Raw genomic sequence first — 25,840 nt, forward strand, 5'->3', positions numbered from 1 at the left:
CTCCCTCCTCCTCCTCCTCCTCCTGCCCTCGCCTCGTCATGCTCTGACCCGGAAGAGGAAAAAAAGGAAACGGCGAGAACCGCTGTGGTTGCTTTTTATCGCTGACCTCGAATTTCGTTGCCATGCAGGTGAAGTGGGCGCGCCGGGTTTTTGGGTGGTGCGCCGGGCTGTTTAAAGACCCAGCTCTCCTAGATCAGGGGTCCCTAACCTCCGGTCCGTGTACCGGCACCAGGCCGCGGCATGCCAGAAACTGGGCTGCAGAAACAAGCGAAGCCCCATCTGTGTGGGATGCAGGCAGCATGTGAAATCACGCCCCCATTGGGCAGCAGAAACAAACCTCTCTCCACGGAACCGGTCCCTGGTGCCCAAAGGTTTGGGGGGCCGCTGCCCTAGAGATTGCCGGCAGGATCGAGTAGAGTTTGGCGTAGCTTTTTAAAAATAATTTAAAAGTTCCGATCCGAGAGCGATCTAGGCTCCGTGGTAATCCGTGGTTTGTTTTATTAGCCCAGTTACCTGCATTTGTTCAACGACACTGATCATATGTTAAATTTTGACCCGCTGGGCTTCACCAACCTAGCCCTAAATTAATAGTGTCGATCAGAAAAGATGTAGAAATAAACATGGCTACCTGCTGTCCCCCGTCCTGTAGCAGCATATTGGGGGGCGGATGTTAGCAGATTTGGGGGCTGGAACAACACACTGAGATCCCACACTAATCAGAACTGGTGACCATGCTTAACCTGAAAGAGATCTGACAGCATAGCTGTGAAATCTGTTGGCTCAGAAAGCTGAAGTAATATTTATTGGTTTGCTGCTACCCTGTTGGCTGTGCTTTTGCTTGATTTAGCACATTGACCTTTTGGGTGGTCTATTTTATAATCTTTATAATCCGGCCTTGTATTAGTCTTTTGCTAATGTTGCTTGAATGGATCTAGGTTGCATTCCCAAACAGCGGATGAAAGTAAGAACGGCGTCGTCCCAATAGACTAGAATAATTTTCCCTAAAGTGATGCCCATCCTTTGTGTGGCAATTCATCTTTTAGAATTTCTAGCTAGCCTGGCCTGTTATAATATCACTGATTGGTTTACAGTTAATACTTAGCAGCTATTATTAGATTGAAAAAAGTTACAACCAGATTTGCTGACTGAATTCTAGAACATATCTTTTGAAATAGACAATATAAAGAGCTATTTTAAGTGAGATATTATGAATTTGTATGCCATCTGGGGATGACTGAATATTAATACATACATTTTAGGTAACTGCAGGTACCAGTAATTCTCAATTAACAATAGCAGGATTTTGGAAGATGATGAGTAATGTAAAATGCAGGAAGAACTGTCTTAGAAAAATGGCTGCAACTAAAATAATGTTAAACCCCCAATTTCAGATTGTGCTTACAATACACTTTACTGTGCTTGAGATGTTTTTAATAAAAAGTATATATCAGGGGTCCTCAACCCCTGGTCCGTGGCATGCCAGCAACCAGTCCGCACAAACAAGCAAAGCCCCATCCGCAGGATGCAGGCAGCACACAAAACCACGCACCCTCCGATCCGCGGAAAAACCTCTCTCCACGGAATCAGTCCCTGGTGCCCAAAAGGTTAGGGACCTCTGGTATATACATTCTGAAAACTGACCTACCATTCCACAAACCGGGCTGCCAAAATTTAGAGTACCACTAGATGGCACCCATTAATTACAGCAGGGCTTTTCAACCTTTTCACAGCTTGTACCACTTTTAGGACATGACAATATTTGATTACCACCAGTGCTTAGCAAGGTGTTAAAAACTTGATGACTAAAAAAAGGGGGGGGGATTTTGGGTTTTACTGATTAGATTCATAGAAATGGCTAGTTTATAATATTATGGAAAAGTAAAAAGTTGAGGTTCAATGTTAATGCTTCCTTCTACTGCAACAGAGGAAGTCTCTTGTTTTTCTCTTCTCCCCTTCACTTTTTCCCCCTTTTTGCTCCCCACTGTGTCCTACTATTTGCTTTTGTATTTTTGTATTTTATTCTATAATAAAATGTTACAAACTGTAGAAAAAAAGGAAAAAAGTGCCAGTTTTAATTTCTTCGGTGGCTGTTCCTTTGCTGAATCACTTTCCCTTTGCACTGACAAATGTATGATGAATTTATCCATGTTTATTAATATGCACCACTACCAGCTAGCTCAGGGGTCTTCAATCTTGGCACTTTTAAGACTAGTGGACTTCAACTCCCAGAATTCCTCAGCCATCATGGTTGGTTGAGGAATTCTGGGAGTTGAAGTCCATAGGTTTAAAGTTGCTAAGTCTGTAGGCCCCTGAACTAGCTGGTTGGCCCTTCTTCCTCTCTCCCTTCTGAGCTCTTTTCACTGTGTAGTAAGAATGCACCCCTCAATCCCTTCCCTGTACCCTTAAAGACACAGGAATCAAGTGCAAAGCAAGGAAAACTCCGTTTTTTCCCCTTTAAGCTGCCTCAGGGGTGTCACGTGTCACAGTATTGCAACCCAAGACTGAAAGGCTCCGGTAATTGCAAAAAGCTTTAGCTTTAAATTAAGTCTGTTTACCTTCAAAGAAACTTTCTAAAAGCCATAGACAGACTCAATTAAAGGGGGTAAAATTAATTACATTTGTTTAAAGGGATTAAACCTTTCCCTGCTGTCTTTTTTTCCCCTTTCCCACCCAAACCACCTCCTTTTATAGGTTCTCCTGCCCCCCCTTTTTTTCTTCTGTTCATCTCCAGCTCAGAGCTACTTCCAGAAGCGCCAGTCAGCTGGAGCCAATCAGCTGGAGCCCTGCAGGCTCCTGGGGCTTCTGCCGACAGTCCTACAGCTGCAGCTGCCTCTCCCTCAGGCTTGGGTCGCTTCGGCTCATTCTCCTCCCCCGCTACACTTCTTTAGGATGGTCGTGTACCACTTGCCATGTGGCAAAGTACCACAGGTGATACGCGTACCACCGGTTGAAAAGCCCTGAATTACAGGAGTTAGTTTAATGCAGGCATGTCAAATTCGTGATGTTGCGCGACATATCAAAACTTTTTTCCCATTGCCGGCAATGGGTTGGGCGTAGTTTCGGCATGACGCATCTGGCCTGCAGGCCAGCAATTTGACATGCCTGGTTTAATGTAATCAGAGGCCTAGGGGCCACAATTATCTGGGTTGCAATGCAGCTATCCCTATTGCTTTTTAATGTGTAATGAAAAAGGAAAATAACTAGATACAAGAACAAATGATAATACGAGATAGAAAAAAGATAATCCAAAAAATAAAGTACAAAGAAAAATAATTAAAAAACATTAATGTATAGTAGAAATACATAGAACAATAAAACATGCAAGAGTGTTGGTCTTAAAAGAACAAATTAAACTCTGACCCCATGTTCATATATAGAAAATATAAGTAGGTCTTCCATCCAGGTTGTTAGGGCGGGGGCGGTTTTCGGGCACTCAGTCTCTAAAAGGTTTGCCATCACTGCCCTAGAGTTCCTGCTGGCATATGACATTTCCAAAATACAAAATTTGAAAGCCAATCATTATTGTACATCCCCTAAAGTGCCCAATAGTATGAAAAATATTTGTTGAATTTATTTCAAGATCATGCAATAGTAATTTAACTATATTCTTTAAATATCCTACCTGATTAGTTGAAATAGAATATCTCACCTTATTTCAGATTTTAATGGCAGTTAATTCAGATGGATCTACCAATTTAACTTTTTTGAACTTGAATAAAATTAGCTATAATTAAGGAAATTAAAACATTCTAGTGATATTAATAAGTAAAATAATGAATGATGCAAAATATATAATAAAGATATTTGTACTGCTTATATTATTGAGCACTTTTGGATAGTCTACTTGTTTTTGCAAATCCTCAAACATTTTGAAAAACTGATCAGTGGCATGCTAATCTAAATTATTAATGAATTTTTTGTCCTTGTTCAATTCAGAAATATGATTTACAGGCATTTTAAAGCTTGTTTTCCCTATAACCTCTGGTGAATCTTTAGATAAAAGCAAAGAAGTTAATTGTAAAACTGGAGTCATGTATCAAATTAAGTAATGTAATAATAATTTTCTAATTGTGCTCATAATGGCCTTTGAACTAATTATTTTGATTTTGAGGAAAAAATGTTAAACTGTAAGCCCAATAATATAGATGAAAATCAGGAAAATTAAAATCTCCATCTTTTTATTAGTGTCTTAATGTCTTAGTTCATTCACAGCTTTGTCATCTTACGTATCAATTTGCTGTAATTCTTTTAGTATATTTACTGCACAGTCCTATTACTGCCAATGACACTTTTGCTGTGGGAGCTGCCCTAACTCATGATACATTTCAAAATGAAAATTCATTGTTCAAGAAATGATGATTTCCTTTTTGGAAAAAGGATATCTCCTACTTCTGGCTTTTTGTAAAAAGCTTGGTTGATCCAGAAAGTTTGGGACTTGAATGCTGTATTGTTGCCAAGAATATTATTCTGGGAAAATCTTAAAAAGATAATCGAGCATTGGGTTTGCAAGAATTTGGAAATAAAGTGATGACCAGAAGTCAGCATGGATTTGTTAAAAACAGGTTGTGCCAGACAAATATTACTTTCTTTGACAATGTGACTAGATTAGTGGACCAGGATAATGCTATGGATGAAGTTGACTTCAGTACAGCATTATATAAAGTAGTAGACCATAGCCTCCTTTTTGATAAATTGGAAAGTTAGCAGAATAACTATAACCATCATGTGGTCCATAATGATCTATATCCCCATGGAGGGAGGTATGCAGTGAGGTACCTCACGTTTCTCTCCTGGATCCAATATTCTTCAGTGTCTTCATAAATGACTTTAATGGAGGAATAGAGGGGATGCTCCTAAAATTTGTGGCTGACACAAACCTGTGGGGTACTGCTGACAGAAGACAGCCTCAAGGTTCCAAAGGATCTTGATAGACCTGAATATTGGCCTTATTCAACAACATATTTTCAGTGATGAAAAATATAAGATTCTGCAACTGAGACAGGAAAAACCAGATGTACAAGTACAAGATAGGCAGTATCTAGCTTAATAATAGTACTTATGAGAAGAATCTGGGTGGCTCTATAGATTATTGATTACGCGTAAGCACAAGAAAAGACAAACCTATGTGAAGGCCTCTCTTGCCAGGACTGTCACTTGCTCATTGAGTAGTAACTGTGAGTCTAGGGGGACCCCAAAATGTACACCAGCTGTGTCCAGAGTCAAAAATGCCATCTTACCAGACCCTGGGAGATCAAAAGCCACTATGTCATGACAGAGTCCAGTTGAAGTCAGTTCCTTCCTATCCAGACTCTCACAGCCTCCAGGCATTCAACCAGTACCATGGCAGCATCCTCTGCTCAGCCAGGAGATGGAGATGTATACCTCACCTCATACCAGTAAATGACCTTAGCCAACAGTTTCATTTAAATGTTAAAGAGGAGAGGAGATAAAATCTAAACTCTAAGGGATCTTGTATTGCAGTGGCTGAAACTGGCGAAAGAGAAATGAAAACATAACACCAGTGCCCCAAGGCAAACACCAGATCCAATGTGTGATATGCCCCCCCCCCCCATGAGTCAGGCTGTAAATAAGTTGGACCAGGTTCTGCTGTCATGGCAATGAACCCCTGTGCTACCTCAAGACTCCAGGCAGATAGGTTGAAATCCTCCAGAACCATAAGTCTGGGGAGCTTTACTACCAATCTGAACAACCAGTAGCACAGGCAGGGATGCTGTTACACTTCAGGTAAAAAAGTGAGCAGCAATCCCTAATGAACCCTACAGCCTAATCTCACATAGAGTGTCTCAGTTCTGGTGATTTCTGAAGCAGAATTCCTAGTGGTCACCAGATCAGAGATGTATTTGTTACAGTATCCAAAGGCAAGACGACCGGTGGCTGAAAGCTTTGCAGGAGAACCAAATTTGAAATAAAGAGGAATTTCCTAACTTTGACAGCTATAAAATAGTGGTACAGCCAGTTTCTAAAGTTGTGGGTGATATCACTGGAGGTTTGAAAAAAATTGGACAGCCATTTGTCTGGGATGGAACAGGTAGTCCTTGGATTAATGACATTTGTTTAATGACCATTTGAAGTTACGATGGTGCTGAAAAAAAGTGACTTATGACTGATCTTCACATTTAATACTGTTGCAGTGTCCCCATGGTTATGGGATAGCAGTCTGGGTGCTTGGCAACCAGCTCGCGCTTATCACAGTTGCAGTACCCTCTACCCTGCAATCACCTGATCGCCATTTGCCATCTGTACAGCTGGTTTCCAACAAGCAAAGTCAGTGGCGAAGCCAGCAGGAGGTTGCAGGTCGTGATCATGTGATCTGTCACTTAACGACTATGGATGATTCATTTAACCACCATGGCAAAAATGGTTGTAAAATTGGGTGTGATCACATGATGCCTCACTTAACAACTACACTCTTAACAACAAATTTTTCAGCGCCTATTGTCATAAGTTGAGGGCTATCTGTACAAGGATTGCTTTATGGGCAGGAAATCGGACTAGAAGACTTCTAAGGTTCCTTCCAAACCTATCGTTTGATGATTCATAAATAAATGGTTTTTAAAAGTTGAGTCCATCAACTCTGATTTTTCCTTTGCTCACAAAATGTTAAATAATATCAGGTCTACAAAAATAATTGAGCTCCATTTTAACAGATAAGATTACCCATTAAAAAATTTTGTTATATGATTCTGGTGAGTTATATCATTATACAAGAAATGCTTAGCTTTATTTGTCATTTTTTCATAGTCCAATTTTATTTTCTTTTTTTCAATAATTAAAATCTAAATACTTGCCTTGATTTTCATAGAATTCCTAATTGTATGTTTAATATGTTTATATATTAAAAATTGTAAATTTTATGAACCTTTTAATAATTGCATGTTTTTTAAGTATCTGCCTTCAACTTGTTCTTGCTATTCTCCACCTCAAAATTGTGCATATTTGGTCACATTCCTACCAATTCCAGACCTGTAAAAAATCTCTCTGAACTTTTTCTTGTTTCTAATATGGCCTTGTGGATGGTTATCTGCAAGCTTAAAATAGTCTGCAAAACCTGAGCATAACTAGCTGTCTCTCTGTCTCTCTCTCCCCCTCTGTCCTTGTGGAAGATACTCCTGATACAACAGTCTATTTTTTGTGATGAATTTCAAAGTCTGAAATTGCCTAATTGCATTCTACCTTCTCCCAGATCATAAACAGGCTCTGCTCCTCTTTTTGCTCTGTCTTGAACTACTCTGTTGCAACTGAGGACAGTTTCTGGCATCTATGCACATTTTCTTCCTTCTAGACGTGTCTGCTTCTTAGACAGCAACTTAGATGGGCAAGTTTAGTACCTGCCTTTCCACCTCATTAATTTGCTCAGAGCCTGGACCTGAATTTAATTTTGCTTCTTTAACTGTGTCTGCTGCAGCTATGTCCCTGGCTTCTATGGAAAGTTCTGAAGAATTGTTTACAGTCAGAAATAGCAGTTCCATCTTTCTTTCCTGACTGGTCTTCCATTTGTGTTCTGCTAGATCTTTTCTATGTAGCACAGCAGGCTCCCACTTTCCATTTAAAATGTAGTTTTACATGCTCTTTCTGTATGGCTTAGGCAAACAGCAGTTGTATGTGTGATGCCTAAGTCAAGTGTTGGTCATTAAGGAATATGGCCTTTACAATGGAGATCATGACTTTAGTTTTCCTCCTGGCCATTACTGGGTATCCATTTACTATTATAATTATTTACTGCTTGGTAGAAGAGCATCCATACTCTCTTACTGGGAAATTCTTCATTTCATTTAGATGTGACCTCTTCACTTGGGTCTTCACTTGGGGACAGTTTTGAAATATCCCATTTTTTCACATTGGAGCCATTGGAGGCTTACAGCTCCAATAGATTGGGTCGTATTTGAAGTATTGCAGCTGGTGTTTGATATAGTGTTGTTCACCATGCAGCAAATTATTGAGACTTACAGAATAAAAAGATGCAAGTTCTAAATTTCTTCTTTCAGAAATCCTCTGGGTCTTTGTACCCTGATATCCACCCCCAATACCCCTTCAAGACAGTTTGATATGTCTAACTCTCCTAATAAGTATTCTTGAAATACATTCCTTGTGTGTAAGAGGACATTTTCTAAAAATACAGATACTGGCTGGGTTCATATTGTATATTGTGTACAGTTTGCTTAGTTATAGCTTAATATTTTGTGTACACACAACTATTGGTGTTTATGTATCATAATTTCTGGGAATTAGCATAAACCAAATACTCATGGCTACCTGAATAATGTATGATATATGTACTGATATACTAAACCAGATCTTTCTGTTTTCCTTTCTCTACACATGGACCAAATATGTCAGTTGCTATTCCAACCATCTTATTTATTGTACCTTGCTCTCCCTGACCTGGGACAAAAAAAAGTATGTCAGATGTTTTGTAGTGTACCCTGAATATTATTAGTATGTGGTTGTTTATAGTATTGGCTAAGTTAAAGAAAGAACATGAAAGGATGTCACATTCTGGTGTGTGTAGTTAAGATGGGACCTCGGAGTCCTAGTGGATAATCGCTTAAATATGAGCCAGCAGTGTGCTGCAGCTGTCAAAAAGCCAACACAGTGCTGGGCTGCATTAACAGAGGGATAGAATCAAGATCACGTGAAGTATTAATACCACTTTACAATGCCTTGGTAAGGCCACACTTGGAATACTGCATCCAGTTTTGGTCACCACGATGTAAAAAAGATGTTAAGACTCTAGAGAGAGTACAGAGAAGAGCAACAAAGATGATTAGGGGACTGGAGGCTAAAACATATAAGGAATGGTTGCTGGAATTGGGTATGTCTAGTTTAATGAAGAGAAGGACAAGGGGGGACATGATAGCAGTATTCCAATATCTCAGAGGCTGCCACAAAGAAGAGGGTATCAAGCTATTTTCCAAGGCACCTGAAGGCAGGACAAGAAGCAACAGATGGAAACTAATCAAGGAGAGAAGCAACCTAGAACTAAGGAGAAACTTCCTGACAGTTAGAACAATTAACCAGTGGAACAACCTGCCTCCAGAAGCTGTGAATGCTCCAACACTGGAAGTTTTTAAGAAGAGACTGGATAGCCATTTGTCTGAAATGGTATAGGGTTTCCTGCCTGAGCAGGGGGTTGGACTAGATGACCTCCAAGGTCCCTTCCAACTTTATTATTATTGTTGTTGTTTTTGTTGTTACTGTTGTTGTTGTTGTTATTATTATTATTATTATTATTATTATTATTATGGTCAGTTGAGTAAACGTCAAGCATAGTAATTTGGGAAACCCCAAAAGATACTGAAAATAGATAAATGCACTTGCTGATTTTTATTTTTACCTTTAACTCTCAAGATGTTAACAGAAATGTTGCCAATTAATTCATTTTTATCTAAACAAATTTACTTGTAAGATATAACAATAACAAAGCTTAAGAACAATTTTCAATTATAGAAAGTATTGGTACAGATCTAATCAATCAGTATCACATTATATTATCAAACATAGAAAAATACAGAGTAAAGATTACATAGTTGCAAAAGGAGGTGAAATGTTCCAAATCAATACATCTCAAGTGTGGGAAAATACACCTAAAAGCAAAACAAGAAACCAAATTAGATGTAATTTCAACATTGCTACACATAGCTTACAGACTGCTGGTCTTTATAAAACTAAACTCCAACTCCTTAATCATTACTGCCTGCGGATAATTGCTAAGACAGCTACTCAGCCTTTAGCGTCTGCTAAGACTCATAACCTAACCATCGACAAAACTGGATTTTATTGTTGAGTAATTTCTTGCTTCACATTGCTGAATTCCTGCTGTTTTTGCAATTGAATGTGATAATTTAACCACAAATAACCCTTGAAGTATAGAGAGGTACCTTACCAATTTGGGAGGGGGGGGGAGGACTGTGTGTTTGTGTTTGTATGTAGGTATGTCTCCTTCAGTGTTCATTCCTGGCAAATATCTGGAGTAGTCCCTGAGGGTTCTGGTCAAGGTTTTGGAAACAGTTTGCGATTGCCTATTTTCCAGAGCTCTGAAAGAGTGACTGGCCCAAGGTGCCTGTAATAGTATATGAGGATGATCTTGAAGGACAAGGGGGATGCTGCGCTGGAAACCATTGGACAAAAAATGGGGGGGGGGTAACCCAGTGGTTTAATGGTCAGAGGAAGAAATTTAGGAAAGACTGCCCTAGTTGATCAGGCAGTTAAATGTGGCAGTGAGAACTTTGTACTCAGACTTGCAAGATTCTATTAATGTAGCCTTACAATAAAGTAGAATTAGCTCATTTGGTCATGTTTCTTGTCAGAGCAAACAAGAAACACGACCAAGTGAGCTAATTCTACTCAAGGCTGATAATACCTGATTGGAAATCCCTTATAGACTTTGTATTTAAGGCTTAGCATTATTGTAAAAGTTCTGTGGATCAGAGATTTTGATTGATTATGTGCCACCATGTTAGTGTCAACTCTTAGCAATCCCTAGACTTTCTCCATAATGATCTGTTCCTAACCTGATCTTTCAGGACTTCTAGTGGAGCTACCATTGCCAGTATAACCAAATTCATCCACCTTGCTACTGGTTGTCCTCTTCTCTTTTCTTTCAGCTTTTCTTTTTTTTAAATATAATTTTATTAAGAATTGTGATTATTATATTTTACTACTACTACTAAACCTTTGAACATGAACAATATAAGATGAAATCAAGACAGCAATTGAAAGCAGAGGAGTTTAGTTTTCAATAGTTTTTGTTTGCTCAATTAAGAGAAGGATTTAAGGTAGACAATAGGACATTTGGAACTAAGCAGCAGAAGACAGAATTGTAAGTTGAACTTTGTACAAATGATGAATTGCTAAATGTATAAGCTTACCAAAATTTGAAACAGAAAAAAAACAAATGAAAGAAACAAAATAGGCTAAGAACTTTGGACATAATATACTGATGGAACAGTGGCAAAATAAGTAGTTAAAAGAATTGAGATGTACATTTTTTTATAACTTACAAGATATTTTTTATAAAATCATGTACCATCAGTATTTGACTCCAGAAAAATTGTCTAGAATGTATAAAGGTACTTCAAATTTATGTTGGGGACACAATGAAGGGTCATTTTATCATATTTGATGGATTTGTAAAAAGGCCAGAAATTTCTGAGTTCAAATATATAGAGTGATATAACTTTAAAGATCAACCTTCAACTGAAACCAGAACTTTTTTTGCTGTGATTAATGGATAGTCAGAAAAGAGCCTTAGAAGGTTATTTTTATAGAGTATGTGATTACTGTATAAAATGAGACATGTACAAAAATGGAAGCATTCTGAAATACCCACATCTTGATGAAGATGGACAAAACTAGCACCGTGGCAAAATTAATTTGATTAGAAAAAGATCAACAGCTATATTTATCAATGACAGGAAACCCCGTATACATTTTTTATGACAACAGAGAAAAATGAGCTTGGGATTTAAAGATTTGAAGATTAGAAAGGGTAGCTTACGGAAGGAAAGAAATTATAATGCAACCATAGAGCGAGGGAGTAAAATATAAATGTATTTATAACTGCTGTCAAAAAGATCAGAAGCTATTTCCTTAACATCTTTTCTATTTTCTTTCTTATTCACTATCGTTCCTTATTTCTGTTGTTTTTCTGTTTCTAATATTTGTATTGTTGAAATTTTTCCATAAGAAAGATATTGAAAAAAAGAGGAATGCTATTTCAGTCGGCAGGTTCAATAACAGAGAAAGTTTTTCTGGGTCCCATTAGTTGATGCTATTTAATAGGACCCAGAGAATGCATACTTTGTCACACTATAAAACCGACAAAAAATACAAGAGTAGGTGATCCCTCAAATAACAGGTCTTGTGCTATGAAGTGCTTTGTAGGTATTAACCAGTACCTTGAACTGTATCCGGAAACATTACTGATAACATGAGATCCAAAAGCTACTCAAGACCATCAGATATAATTGATCTGGTCTTGGAGATTTAAATTCAGTTATGATAGCCAGGTAGCCCCTAACAAACTATTTACATGTCATGGGTTGCCAGTTCTTCTTTGTGTCAATTCCCCTTTAAAGGAAAGCAAAGTAGGAACTGAAGAGTTCTGCCATCTCCTTAGCACCTATTATTATTTTGTCTTCCATTTTTTCCCACCCTTTTCTTCCTTTTACTACTATAGTAATATAGCCAGAAAAGCTCTTTTTGTTGTTTTAAGTTCAGCTAGTTGTCATGAGTATCTATAGCTGAAAACCAAAGAGGGATTATTCAAAAGATAAACTTTGAGGGACACTTTGCTATTTTGTTGGAAAGCTGATATATTTAAACTTATTGTATGTCCTTTTCAGAGAGAGGAAAAGCAGCTTGAGCTATCCCTGGAGGCTCTTATCAGTCAGGTGGCTGACCTGAAGAACTCCTTGGTCAGTTTCATTTACAAGCTGGAGAATGAGTATGACCGTCTCACTTGGTAAGTTTTCATAGCCAGCTAGTACTGGTGGGAGGGGACAGCATTTTGCGTAACATTTCACGTAATTTAGGATACTGTCAACATACATTGAACTCAATATGCTGCAGTTCAAAACTTAATCCTTACTAGTTTCCAGTTTATTTGGAGAATGAAGCAAATTTTCTGATTTTAGAATGTGACTGCCTATTATGTTTTTAGCAAAGCCTTCGGTCCCTTCCTTTTTCAACTTTGTGTGATTTTCATGAAATTTAATGGCAATTATACTGGAGTAAATATATAAAGACCCAGGCTGAAAAATATATAAAGGCTCGGGCTGTAAAACAAACAAAACTGAGTTTTGCTTGATCCCAGTAACAACTATTCTTTGTTTTGGAACATTTTAAAAATATAATAATATAAAGTCAGTATATTTGCTCAGAATTAACTGAGTTTTGAAACAATTTTCTGGAACTAAAGGCATTTTTAATGTTTTGACCTAACAAGATGGTGAAACTGTGATTTGTTTGGCTCTCCCCAGTATTCACATTAAGATCTGTCTTCCTATTAAGATCTTTTTGAAGATGCCCTGGCTGTCAAAGGCTCATTTATATGACACACAGAAGAAGGAATTCTCCTGTGTTTTAATAAGAAAAGCATAAAATGAACTCCCCCAGAAGCTATGTTTGGTACACGTGTCTCTTTAAAAAATAGCCAAGACACATTTCTTCACCAAAATTGTCATTGTAAATGCTTTCATTGGTTTTAGTTTGCCTTTGAGTTTCTAAGTTTTGTGTTTTGAATTTAATCGTTAGCTGCCTTGAATGTGTAGAAACCAGAATATATGTTGTATAAATAAATAGTTCCTATGGGGAAATCTGTACATGATATCTGTTAGAATTAGAGTGGTTATGTTCAATGAGTTTTATTTCTTTGTTACAGCACTCTGATTAAAGAGTAATTTAATTCCCTCAACCACATCCATAGATGTTCTTTTGATATAATTCATGTATTTGTTTCTATCTCTCTGCCTTAGGCCCTCTGTGCTAGATAGTTTTGCTCTGCTCTCAGGACAGCTTAATACTCTGAACAAGGTGCTGAAGCATGAGAAGACTCCACTGTTGCGCAATCAGGTTATTATTCCATTAGTGTTATCGCCAGATCGGGATGAAGAGATAATGGTAAGAATTTGACTCAGTTTGCAACTTTTCTTGACCACTATTGTTATTTTTTAGTTCTAGGAGAAAAGATACAGGTAGTCCTCGACTTACAACCACAATTGAGCCCAAAATTTCCCCTTGCTAAGCAAAATAGTTGTTAAGTGAATTTTGCCATGGTCACAGTTGTTAAATGAATCACTGCAGTTGTTAAGTGAGTAATGTGGTTAAGTGAATCTGGCTTTCCCATTGACTTTGCTTGTCAGAAGGTTGCAGAAGGTGATCACATGATCCCAGACATTCCAAATTTTGATTATGTTACTGTGGGGATGTGTGAAGTGTGAAAAATGGTCATAAGTCACTGTTTTCAGTGTGTTGTAACTTCAAACAGTCACGAAATAAATGGTTGTAAGTCGAGGACTATGTGTACTGAACAATGAATCTTTTATCAGTGAAGAAAAAGTTGAGTGAATAATGCAAAACTTACAAACTTTCGCAAAGACATATATATATAGTTGAAGGAGAAGGAAACCAAGAATTTTTTTTTCTACAGACTAGAGTATTTGATTAATAGAAATAAGTGTTATGGATGATACTCTGTATGATAATAGAATAAAAAGACATAAATATGTTATTATTGAATAGTAATAGTACAAAAATTTATTTTTGGTTGGTGACCAGTTAAGTAAATATAATGCATAAAAGCAGGTTTAAATACCATAAAAATTATTACATAAACTGCCAATTAAGAATTAAGCAAAAGAGAACAAAATATAATAAAGCAAAAGTGAATAAGACTAAAATTTAGATAAAAGAATAACAAGACTTCTTTGTAATATCATTCCAGGATTAAGACATCTAAAGACTTCTTTTAGCAACAGATTCCAATAAGAATTTGGCAACTCTATAATAGCAGGGTTCTGTTCTGAGAGTAGAAAATAAATCACTTTTCCCTCAGTGAAAGTTTGATCTCTGCTAAGAGGTTGTATTGGTATGCCACCACAAAGAACAATGAAGAAATTCATATCTCCGTTCATTATGGTGAGAAGAACCATTTCTTTCATTAAATGGAATTTTATGAACCTTCCATCCAATATTAAAGAATGTGAAGGCTCTACAGTATGCTGAGTAAACTAGATTGAACGGATAGTTTGCAGATCTAAACATAACTTTATATTTTGGAACCCACCCTTGTAGATTGCCTATAGCACTCAATTCTGTCTAACAAGAAATATAATAATAATAGTAGACTTCAGACAGCAGTTAAGGAAATGCTTTGCAAAGCTTAAAAATAAGCTCTTACAGGCAAAAAGAAGCCTTAAAATTATGGGATTGGATTTTAAACTAGAAGCAATGATCACATACTATATAACTCAAGCTATACTTGCACAACAAAATTGTGTATAGGGAATAGTTACCTTAAAAGAGAGGCCAGCATATGTTTATAAGTCAAGCTATTTTGTCACTATATGGAGCCATATCATAGATAAAGATAGATATGTCCTTGTGTATGTGTTTGTGTGTTCATACACACATTCATGAGTGAGTCTGTAAGTCTATGTGAATGCATGAGAGAAAGAGACATTAAATCCAGATCTTTACTAAATTAGCTGGGTTATTACAGAATATAAGTCTTTTTAATCAGTCAAATCTTGACTCTTCCTCCTCAAAATACAAATGTCTTCTAAAAAAATTTCAGTTTTCCTGTATCATGTTTAAAAATTGCTTTTTTATGTATTGCTTTATCTTTTAAATATTTTATTACAATCAAAACCAGTACAATTAAAACTTCTCAAAGAGTATCTAGTAAAAATATTCTAGAATAAAATAAGGACAAATAAAAATAAAATCTATATTGAAATCATAATTTGGCAGCCTATCAGTTGCACATAAACAAGAGCATGGCCAAGCTATAATGTAATATATTACATTCCCTTACTATAATATACAGTATATACAATATTATTGCATATATATAATATATTATTATATTATAATATTTCCTCCCTCCTCACTTCCTCCCTCGGGCGTCTATTTTTGCCCTAACTCCTCCCCCCCATGTGGATTCCAGTGAATTTTTTCTTCCTTTGCAACTGGAGACAGAAATAATGGTGACCTGTTGGACAAGAGGCCACCCTAGAAAAAAAAAAGCTGCCCCACCAGCCAAAGTCCCTGGAAACTGCAGCCAGGGAAACCAAGAAAAAATCCAGGGCCAATGGACACCCATTTTTGTTAAACAAGTTAAGGATGGATGGCCTACTTTTGAAGCTGGGCTATTACACAGGTGACAGAATTATAAAAGTGATTGGGGAAAGTAGCATAGGAAGAGCATATTCTCAAGTAATTGCTTTAATTCAGAACAGTATTCAGGGGCTGCTACAAAGAAGAGGGGGGTCAGCTTATTTACCAAAGCACCAGAATTAAGAAACAATGGATAGAGAGAAGGAGAGAAGCAACCTGGAATTAAGGAGAAATTTCCTATCAGTGAGAACAATTAACCAGTGGAATAACTTACCTTCAGAAGTTGTGGATGCTTCATCACTTGAAGTTTTTAAGAAAAGATTGGACAGCCACTTGTCCGAAATGGTATAGGACGGGGTAGGCAACCTTGGCTCTTTTATGACTCGTGGACTTCAACTCCCAGAATTCCTCAGCCAGCATAGCTGGCTCAGGAATTCTGGGAGTTGAAGTCCACGAATCATAAAAGAGCCAAGGTTGCCTACCCCTGGTATAGGGTCTCCTACTTGAGCAGTGGGTTGGATTAGAATACCTTAAATGTCCCTTCCAGCTGTATTCTGATTGATTTTTAATCCTTAAATTGTGAAAGTTTATAAGTTATTAGGTACTAAAGTATAACAAGGTGATAATATCAAAAGATTTGGTGCATTGTATAAAATGATTATAGTGGTTTATTTATTAAGTTCCGTGAATCTTTAGTGCTGCTGCATAGAAACTAGCTACCTGTACTGTGACTACGACCTATTCATCTTTAAGCAACCACTAAAGATGAATGGTATCAGAATGACAAGGATAAATATTTATTATCAGGAAAATAAATTTTGTTTACATGTGTCTATAAAAAGAGCAGCAAAGAGGGATGTATCCAGAACTTTCCACTTCTCCAGAATCACAGGGACAGAGTCTTTCAGCCAATTGTATCCCTTTATATTTGCCATCTAAGACAGCTGAGGGGAGCACATGACATTGTGCAAGCGAAAAGACTTTCTGATGATTCACTATCTCTAACTGGCTAAGATAACTGGCAGAGGTGACAGTATATCTAGTAGAATCTGGAGCCAGAAACAATGGATCTTCTCTAAGTCTGTTCGCTTTTTTTATGTTTCTTTTTTATGCTTTTCTGTGGTTTCAAAAAATTATTGCCCAGTGAGTTCTTCATATTATGCAACTCATATCAGATAGTCCTGAAAATGAACATGGAGCTGATCAGAGAATACTCATTCATTCCCTATATTTCAGCCAGTATTGTTTTCAGGATGAATCAAAATTCATCACCTAGTAGTACAAGGTAATAAATAATACATTGGTGTATACTGTTTATGGCAGTTTGATATTACAGTCCCGGTTTCAAGCTGTTTCTTTATAATGGCTGACTTGCAGACGGTGAAGACGCTAACTCATTGAAATTTATTTTAATTACGGTACTTCATTTTATTATAATAAGAGAAAGATTAAAAACTTGCAGAGATAGGCATTCTGAAGCTACATTTCCAATAACCTGAGGCCTATGAGTTTAGCTTTGTATTGTTTGATGTTGCTGCAAGATATGAGTCCTAATAGACTGAATATTGCAGCGGCAGACAGAAGGACGAGTACCAGTGTTCAGCCATGAAGTTGTACCTGATCATCTGCGAACTAAGCCTGATCCTGAGGTAGAGGAGCAAGAGAAGCAGCTATGCACAGATGCAGCTCGTATTGGTACTGATGTGGCACAGGTAGGACAATGATTGATTAGTAGGATCAGGAAGAAAAAAGAAACTTGGAGCCTGAGGGAGCACAAACATAACACCTGTCTTCAGCCCTATAAAACAGTAGGGTCTTTTCCTGGGATCATGTGGCTACCCTCTGCACTTGCCTCATGATCCAAGGGGAAAAAAGTGTCAACTTTAAAGAGATGCAGATGTATTTTACCTCTGTGTACCCCAAAGCACATTTTTGGAATTAAATCTAAAATATTGCATACTGAATAAACACACTTCAAATCTAAAATCTTTTCTTGGTAAATGTGTATATGGATAGGCATGGTTTTGGACCAGCTTGTCTCACTCATTTTAATTCTCTCTTAGGAATCACTGTTTACATGTTAAATAAGATGTACTTAGTATACTGTTGTTGTTGCTCTATTCTATATTGCCTTCCGGGCCTCAAAATAATATATATGTACGCCCTCTACTTTCCCCATACAGCTCTTTAATGTAGGATGCACTGAGAGATAGTCACTGGTCTCAATCCTATTGCACCACATTTCCTTGCAACAAAGATTGCTTGAAATCATCACATCCCACTGCCCTTGTTATCAATAGTAAACATCTCTGTATGTCAGTAATCTATTTTGTGGATGGGTATATATGTCTACATATGCTAATGTGCTCATTTACATAGGTTCATATACATGCTAATAGGCATAATTTTTCCCACTCTCAGGCCTAATTTCGCACCAAAGAGTTCTCAGGTCCAAAATAATGCTTATCTCTGATTCTTGCAAGGCAGTGTGAGGTTTCAAACTGTCTCCAGCTTCCAGAATATCTGGGCATAGGCTTTAATGAGTTTCATCTACATGAAGTCAGGCAATCTGAAACACTTGTAAATTCTGACATGATGTGATTTTTATGATTGCAGAAACAAATTCAAAGCCTAAACAAAATGTGTTCGAACTTGCTAGAGAAAATCAACAAAGAAGATCGAGAATCTGAAAGTGGAGGTATGGTTCTAGATAAGGACTGAATGAGCTTTAGTGGGGACTAACACTATTGAGAGACAGAAATCCCAGAAGCAGAAATTAAAGTATGGTAAGAAGTAAAACCTACACCTTTGGAAAAATTTGGAGACCAGTATGACTGTTTTTCTGCCCTACAGGTTTACGCCAGAACAAGCAGACATTTAACCCCGCTGACACCAATGCCCTAGTTGCAGCTGTAGCCTTTGGAAAGGGATTGTCAAACAGACGTCCACCAGGAGTGGGAAGTTCTGTTCCAACCAGCCAGCAAGGTGCCAATGCCATCATAGCTGGTGCTTCTACCATGCAGCAAGTACAAATGTCAGGTGCACCAAATCAGCAACAGCCAATGCTTGGAGGAGTGCAGATGCCACAAGCAGGGCAACCAGGTAAAAAGAATCACAGAGACAAATATACAGTGGTACTGTTAGGACAATAAGAAGTGTTGTCCTAGGAAAATTAAACATTTTGTCTAACCAGAGGGGTTTTTAAAAAGAACAGCTATTTGGAACAAGATACGTGATACCTGTTTCTCCCACATCATTTTAGGGTGGGTATGACAGCATATGATTTATATTAACATTATCCAGGAGTCTGTGAGCCTGGAGATGAGATAGGATTGTATTAAATATAGGAGTGTCCATTACACTGAGAATAAGTGGCTAGTAATCAAAATCAGGAGCAGGCTACTCTCATTATGTCCAGCTGGATGGTATTTTCAAAAAGCCTTTACTTACCATAGGAAAATGGGATAGTGGGCAGGTTAAGTCTTTTCTCTTATTCATCAGGTTTCTCATTTAGCTCAATAAGTGCATACAATATCTGAGAACCTTGCACAAAGTGATGTTAGAGTTTGAGTGAGTGACTAAATGTACCTCCTCAAAAGTATGTACAAGAAAGACCCATAGATAGTAATGAAGACATTGTCCCCTAAATTGGCCGAATTCTTATTACATTACTAAACTCAGCTTTTTTCATCTCTCCAGGTAAGATGCCCAGTGGCATAAAAACCAATATCAAATCTGCTTCAATGCATCCCTATCAAAGATGAGTAGGAAATATTCTGATCTATTGCTGCTCCTGGATTTCATTTCAAGTCAACACTTCAAGTTGTTCTCAATCATTAAACTTGGTGTCTTCTCTGAAGGTCACTTGGATAATTTATTCATACAACTGTATTGATCCAGGATACAAGAATGTAGAAGTGTATTTTTCATTCGAAATGATAGAGGCATTTTTTTGGAGACAAGAAGCTTGTTCTGATAGCTAAGCCAAGATGGTAAATAACTTTACTTTTTTGTTTACTAATGTAAGAAATCTGATTTCCTAAGGTAGTGTACCTCTTTTGGAACTGCCTGTTGATCACTGAGATTGTATGAGACATGCAAGTTATAACATTTTTTAAAAAAAAATAAAAGTTGATGTGCTCTTTCTCATGTAGTTTTTTGTATTTTTAGGTGGATTATGGGAACAATTGTAGCTTTCTCTTGGTTGCATTTTTCATAGAATGCTTAGATCTTATGTCATTAGATGGGTCAATATATTATCTGTTTTGAAGGGGTAGAATTATAAAAAATTGGTGTATTTATAAATGAAATGTAAATGTTTGTTTTTAAGAAGAGGAGATGATCGGCTAGTACCCCTAAACTGCATCCGAGGTGGTGGAAAAGAAGGTGATGGGATGTGTAGGATAGTTGGGAAGGTGGAAAGAGGAGAGGTAGTGGTCAAGAGGGGGAGGAAGGAAGAGGGAAGTAGGTAGGAAAGTGGAGGGAGTGTGGATGCAGGGGGGGGGAACGCCGATTATTTCGGAATAGGCTTTTTATGTGCTTGTTTTTCTAATAAAATGCACAATATTTGTATTTGTTCATATTTTATTTGAAAAAATTAATAAAATTTTTAAATAAAAAAATATATTATCTGTTTTGACTCTTGTTTGAGATTCTTCTGCTCATCCCCATTTTTCAATGACTGGGGGAGGGAGGTAGCATTCTAGTTCTTAGTTTATTATCATAGAAACTTTAGCAAAATTGCTAAGCAGTGGGCAGACAGAATGGATAAAAACATGTTCAAATTTTATCAATATGAGCATATGAAAATGTTTTAAGTGTGATAAATGATGTGGGAGGGGACCTAGAAGCCAGAAATAACCTAATACTGCCATGTACAATCTGTTGCTGTACTTTGTGAGTGATCATCCAAAGCCATCAGATTCAGGTTCTGCTTGAGAACAATAACTTACCCTTAAGTGACAACATGAGTTATCTACTGCTGCTAGCAGTGGAATGGATATTAGGCAACGCCTAAGCATGTGTTTAAATATTTTCAAGGTTGAAAGACAGTTAATGTTCTGTTCCTAGCAGTGGTTGAGCTGAAACTTGACCTTCAAGCTCAAGCTTGAAGGATGCCGGTGCCCTGTAACTTGCTCTCTTTGATGTTGGTGATAGTGGTAAAGGTATTCTGCTGGATCTTCTGGGCCAGCAGAAGGAGCAGTAACATCTGTGACTTTTAATTTAGCAGGAGCCTCCTGTTCAACCTCTTGTGACTGGGAAATAGCCCTTCCTCAGCCTTATCTATCACAACAACAGTGGAAAATGTCACTATTACAGTGTTCTACAGAAATTAAAAGCATACAAGAAATACATTTAAATCCATAGATATTTAGTCTGCATTTATGTGATAATGAATCCCATGTTTCAGCAAATTGGGACAACTGTTAATCTTATGAGATTTCAGTGTAACGTAATTCCCAATCTTGAAGGTTCCTGGAGGCTGGCATGGTTGATTCTGATTAGTATATAGATGGGGAAATACTCAGAAAATTGTGTGCTCTTTAATTTAAAACAGGATGAACTAAATGGAGGGAAAATAAGCTCAAATTTCATTCGCAGTTCCCATACCATTAAGGCTGCCATATAAAATGAATTGACAATGCCTTTTATTAAAAATACAATTTACAATTTTAAAGTGGAGATCTTCTATACATAATCAAATCTACTGTGACCCATTATGGTATATGAAATGAAATAACTATTTTACTTGATATGCATCATACAAGACTTCAAAATTAGATACAATAATTTTTTCCTGTTTCAGTCTACAAAATGGTTTACTGTGTTAATGAATTTGTTTATAGTTGCTATGGAGAAAGCTTTTCTGAAAATGGAAACTCACTTGTAGTAAAATAGTAATTTGGGAAAGATCATTTTAACTCTGTCCAATATACATAATAAAGTTTAATGTATTTTTCCCATTCTAACATTTTTCCTTTTGATTACCATGACGAAGGTATACAATTCCAAATTAAAAGTTATATTGTATTTCCATTAGAAATTGAATAAAATGCTGAGTTTTAAATTAAGCTTTTTGTAGTTTTTTTAAGTAGTATTTTGAGTTTCAAGAGGTACACAATACAGAAAAGATCAAAATTTTTACATTACATTTGAATCTAGAAATAACCATCACCTCACTGCGTACTCTGAAAATAACCAGTTCAGTTTCTGAAGTAGCAAAGTCAACATGTGGAGGTAGAAAATAAAGCAGGGGCCTCAGACTCAATTTCCACCGGCAACTGGAAAAAGGAGAATTACCACTAGACTGTATTGCCCACATTCAACCACCTGAACCAGCCAGCATCATACTGTGATCAATTGTATCAAAAGCTGCAAAGAGATCAAGGAGGGCCAGATGGGCTATTCCCATCCCAAGCCACCAAAGTTCATTGGCAAATGTGACCATTGATGTTGGTATTATGATCCCGATTGAATGCATATCGAATGAGGTCCAGATAACCAATGTCGTCCAAGGCTCTCGGGAGCTGTAGGGTGAACATCTTAACAACCTTCTCTAGAAAGGGAAGGATGAAGATTGGATGAAATATGAAAAAATATATTTATTTCTATTACATATTTCTTTTTAAAGCAAGTTTTATTGTTTTTTTCGTTTTTACATCAAGGTGCTTGAGAAACAACATGGTGGTGGGGAAATTAATCGTCCAAAAAGAAAATCCTACATATATAACTCAGGTTGATTCATTAAACATTCCCTTTCTGTTTCCCTCATATAATGTAACATATTCAGATTAATACAGTTCTAAATAAAATTGAATCAATCAAAACAATCATCAATAACATTTCATCTATAAAAATCCAAATCCTGTTTTTAAGCTTTACTAATTTAGAATTACCATGTTCCAATTTAGCCTGAAATAAACATATTGTTGACACTTTGGGTATCTCTCGTTTCCCTTTTTTCCTAGCGTAATAGTTATGTCTAAAATGTATATATTATTCCAACAATAGCATTCTTGTATTTTCCACAAATATTTTATTTCTTAATCTAATAATTCATTTATTAATACCATTTCTTCTCTTGTCACAAATCCCTCTTATCTTCCTTCCCTTACCAAATAGTTGTCCTACCTAAAATAAAAATATTACTCAGCAAATACATTTCTACTTTATTTTAAATATATATTCTATCAATCAGTCTATGTCCATAAAAAGTCTTTTTAACTCATTAAGTAAAGTTTAAATCCCCTCCAAATAATTATCATATCTAAGACAAGCATATTACAAGAAATATTTTCTTACTGACTTCACATACTCCATTTTAACCCATTACGTAAAATTTTAAAATGTATTTTTAAATCTAACTCTGGCTTTCTTTCTGTGCCAAACAGGTTTCCATAATAGAGCTTCTGTATCATCGAATCTCAATGTTTGAATATCAGTATTTAACAACACTTCTGTCTGGTCAAAATTCTTTTCCCCTTCTTCCAGTGTCATTTGGATGGTGTAATCAGTTTTATTCCATGTTGTAATTACTCGTTGATTATCCACGTTTTCACAGTTTTCAATAACACATGTCTGAATGTCAATTCCTGTTGTTTTTGATACTACAGGTGTCTCAGTTAAAATCATTCTTTGATCATCAAGGTTCTCCATAAATTGCGCATGGGATTGTATAGTCTCTTCTTCTGTGTTAATTAATTCATTTTCTGTTGCTCCTTGACTTATAACGTAGTTCTCTTTAAATTATGTATATTGTTGCGTACAGGCCTCTTTGGGGCTGATCTGTTCATCCTCTATTTCTCCTTGGTCTATAGAGTGATCCATTAAGGTTTTAGATTTGATTTGTGGTTCTGAAATATCATCTTTAATCTTTCTCCAAGATTTCATGTACTCCATGGCTTCCAAATTTTTTTCCAGTATAAGCTCATAATCAAGCTGTGGGTAAAATTCCTCCATTTCAGTGGTGAAATAGTCTTTTAATCTTTTAGTGGAGGCTATATTTACTAAAAGTCAACAAGTATCTACCTCCACAATTTCTAGTAAACAAATTCACCACCCAGCTGTTTCCAGTCCTTTGTCTTTTCCCTTTTATTATCGTTTGAAGGTCAAATCCATCTTCAAACACCCAAAGGAAATAAAGTTGCAACAACAATTTTTGCCACAAGGTGTCCTCAGTAGACTGTAAGATCTTTTTTTCCAAGTTAATAAAATTTTATCTTGTTAGGAAAATAAAGAAAAAAAGGCAGATATCTCCAACATAATAGATAAAATAATGTCTATGATAGGAATTTTTCAGGACCCCTACGTATCCAAAAAATTAGATAATCAGTAAAAATTAGCTATTTTGTTTCTTTAATTTCCAGGGCTCTTTTTCCCAAGTAAGCAGATGCCGCTCTCTCAAAGCAGGGAAATTAGTTTAGAGGCTTTTTACAGGAAAATAGGGCAAAAGGAGGGAAGGAAAGGTCTCACCCAGATCCTCCACAGTAGTTCTTTACGCTTAGCTGTTCTTCTGACTTTCAGCTGGTGCGGCTAAGTGATCATCCATTTTATTGGCCGATCTTTGTTGGCCCTAAGGAGCTGGCTCGGACCGCAGAAGGAGCTGACGCCCTTCCGCAGTCAGACAAGGAGCCTCCTCAATGGTAGTCGCTCCTCCAGGGCGACTTTTCGACCCTATTAAGAGTCTACTGGCGGAGGGAAACCGGCCGACGAAGAGAGAAGTCTCTCCGACGACTGCCAGCGCCGTGATCCGGAACCGGAAGTCTCTATTACATATTTCTTAACTGCCTATCTCCCTTGGAAAATAATATGGAACTATTTCTCCCTGTCCTCCTTAGTTAATTAGTTAGATGTATCTTCTTAAATAGTACCTAATAAGTATATTTTATAAGAGCTGAATTAAGAATAATATATTGATGCATTTAAGCTCAGTGTCTCTTATTTCACTTCAGCTGGCAGAAAACTGCTATGAGAAAAGGTTATGTTACTACTGTTCATGAAATGGAATCCTGCAGTAAGTATTCATTAGTGTGCCATGACTGGATTTTGATGCCAAAATACCTCTATCTGAAATTCGCCAGCAAAGGTAGGCTGTTTTGATGATTATGGTAACATGAGTAGTGTGTTGCTATGCCAAAAATGTAAAAACAGAAAGGTAAACTTAGGAACAGCTGGTCTGTGTGATGAAAACAAAATGGATGACAGTGACCAATGAGTTTTACACAAGAAAAGTTGATGAACTGGTTAAGCACAATTGGCAGATCGCCCAAAGGGAAATTATGTGCATTATATAATGTTCTTCAAAAGGTTTGCGCAAGGTAGGTTTTTTTGTATGCTGACAGCAAAGATTAAAGCTTCAAGAGTTGAAATTTGATAGCAATTGTCACACAAGAATGAAACTAAAGTATCTATTGACAGCATCATAACAGCTATGAAACATGGGCTCATATAACCTAGAAATGAATCAATCCATGGAATATCAAAAAGCTTCACCTGCAAAAGAAAAAAAAATCAAAACCCAGGCAGGAAAATTTTTTGGGATGCAGATTGCATTATTGACAAGGATTTCTTGAACCTAGCACCACTAATACCTCAGAACACTACACTGAAAAAGGAAACTTTGATGCAACAATTAAGCAGAGGTGGAAAGCCAAAAAGGAGAACACTGCTGTAACAGCAATGCTCATACTTCACAAGCCACCTAAGAGGCAATTATCAAATTGGATCCTGCTGTAATTCCACATCAATCTTTTCTGAGAATTGAAAGATAATTTCATAAGTTTCTATTTGATTCAAATGAAGAGGTGGAAAGGAATATCAGAAGCTGACTGAAGAGACAAAGTGTAGATTTCTTGTCCATCATTGGTAGAAGAGGCTTGTCTATCATTGGTAGAAATATGTAGAGCATGATGGTGATTATGTAGAAAAGTACATAAGTACATAATTACTAAAGAGCTCATTGTAAGGATTATTTTCTTATTTA

The 25,840-nt window shown here is 36.9% G+C and overlaps 1 protein-coding gene across 1 annotated transcript; it reads left to right on the plus strand.

Annotated features, from left to right (window-relative positions):
- The first annotated feature begins 40 nt into the window (after positions 1 to 40).
- Positions 41 to 20,137, plus strand: MED8 (mediator complex subunit 8). Its single transcript, XM_015811365.1, has 7 exons — positions 41 to 128; positions 12,366 to 12,484; positions 13,497 to 13,641; positions 17,430 to 17,570; positions 18,475 to 18,556; positions 18,712 to 18,960; positions 19,558 to 20,137. The coding sequence occupies exons 1-7, from the start codon at positions 123 to 125 to the stop codon at positions 19,620 to 19,622; spliced, it is 807 nt and encodes a 268-aa protein (XP_015666851.1). The 5' UTR covers positions 41 to 122; the 3' UTR covers positions 19,623 to 20,137.
- Positions 20,138 to 25,840: the final 5,703 nt, after the last annotated feature.

Source organism: Protobothrops mucrosquamatus, unplaced genomic scaffold, assembly GCF_001527695.2.
Source record: "Protobothrops mucrosquamatus isolate PMUCROS unplaced genomic scaffold, P.Mucros_1.0 scaffold39, whole genome shotgun sequence".
Lineage (NCBI taxonomy): Eukaryota > Metazoa > Chordata > Lepidosauria > Squamata > Viperidae > Protobothrops > Protobothrops mucrosquamatus.

Bases quoted from the DNA above. Each gene is read 5' to 3' on its own strand.
- MED8 (XM_015811365.1), top strand. The intron at 12,485-13,496 runs GTAAGTTTTCAT...TCTCTGCCTTAG, and splicing joins GAGTATGACCGTCTCACTTG to GCCCTCTGTGCTAGATAGTT. The intron at 18,961-19,557 runs GTAAAAAGAATC...TCATCTCTCCAG, and splicing joins GCCACAAGCAGGGCAACCAG to GTAAGATGCCCAGTGGCATA.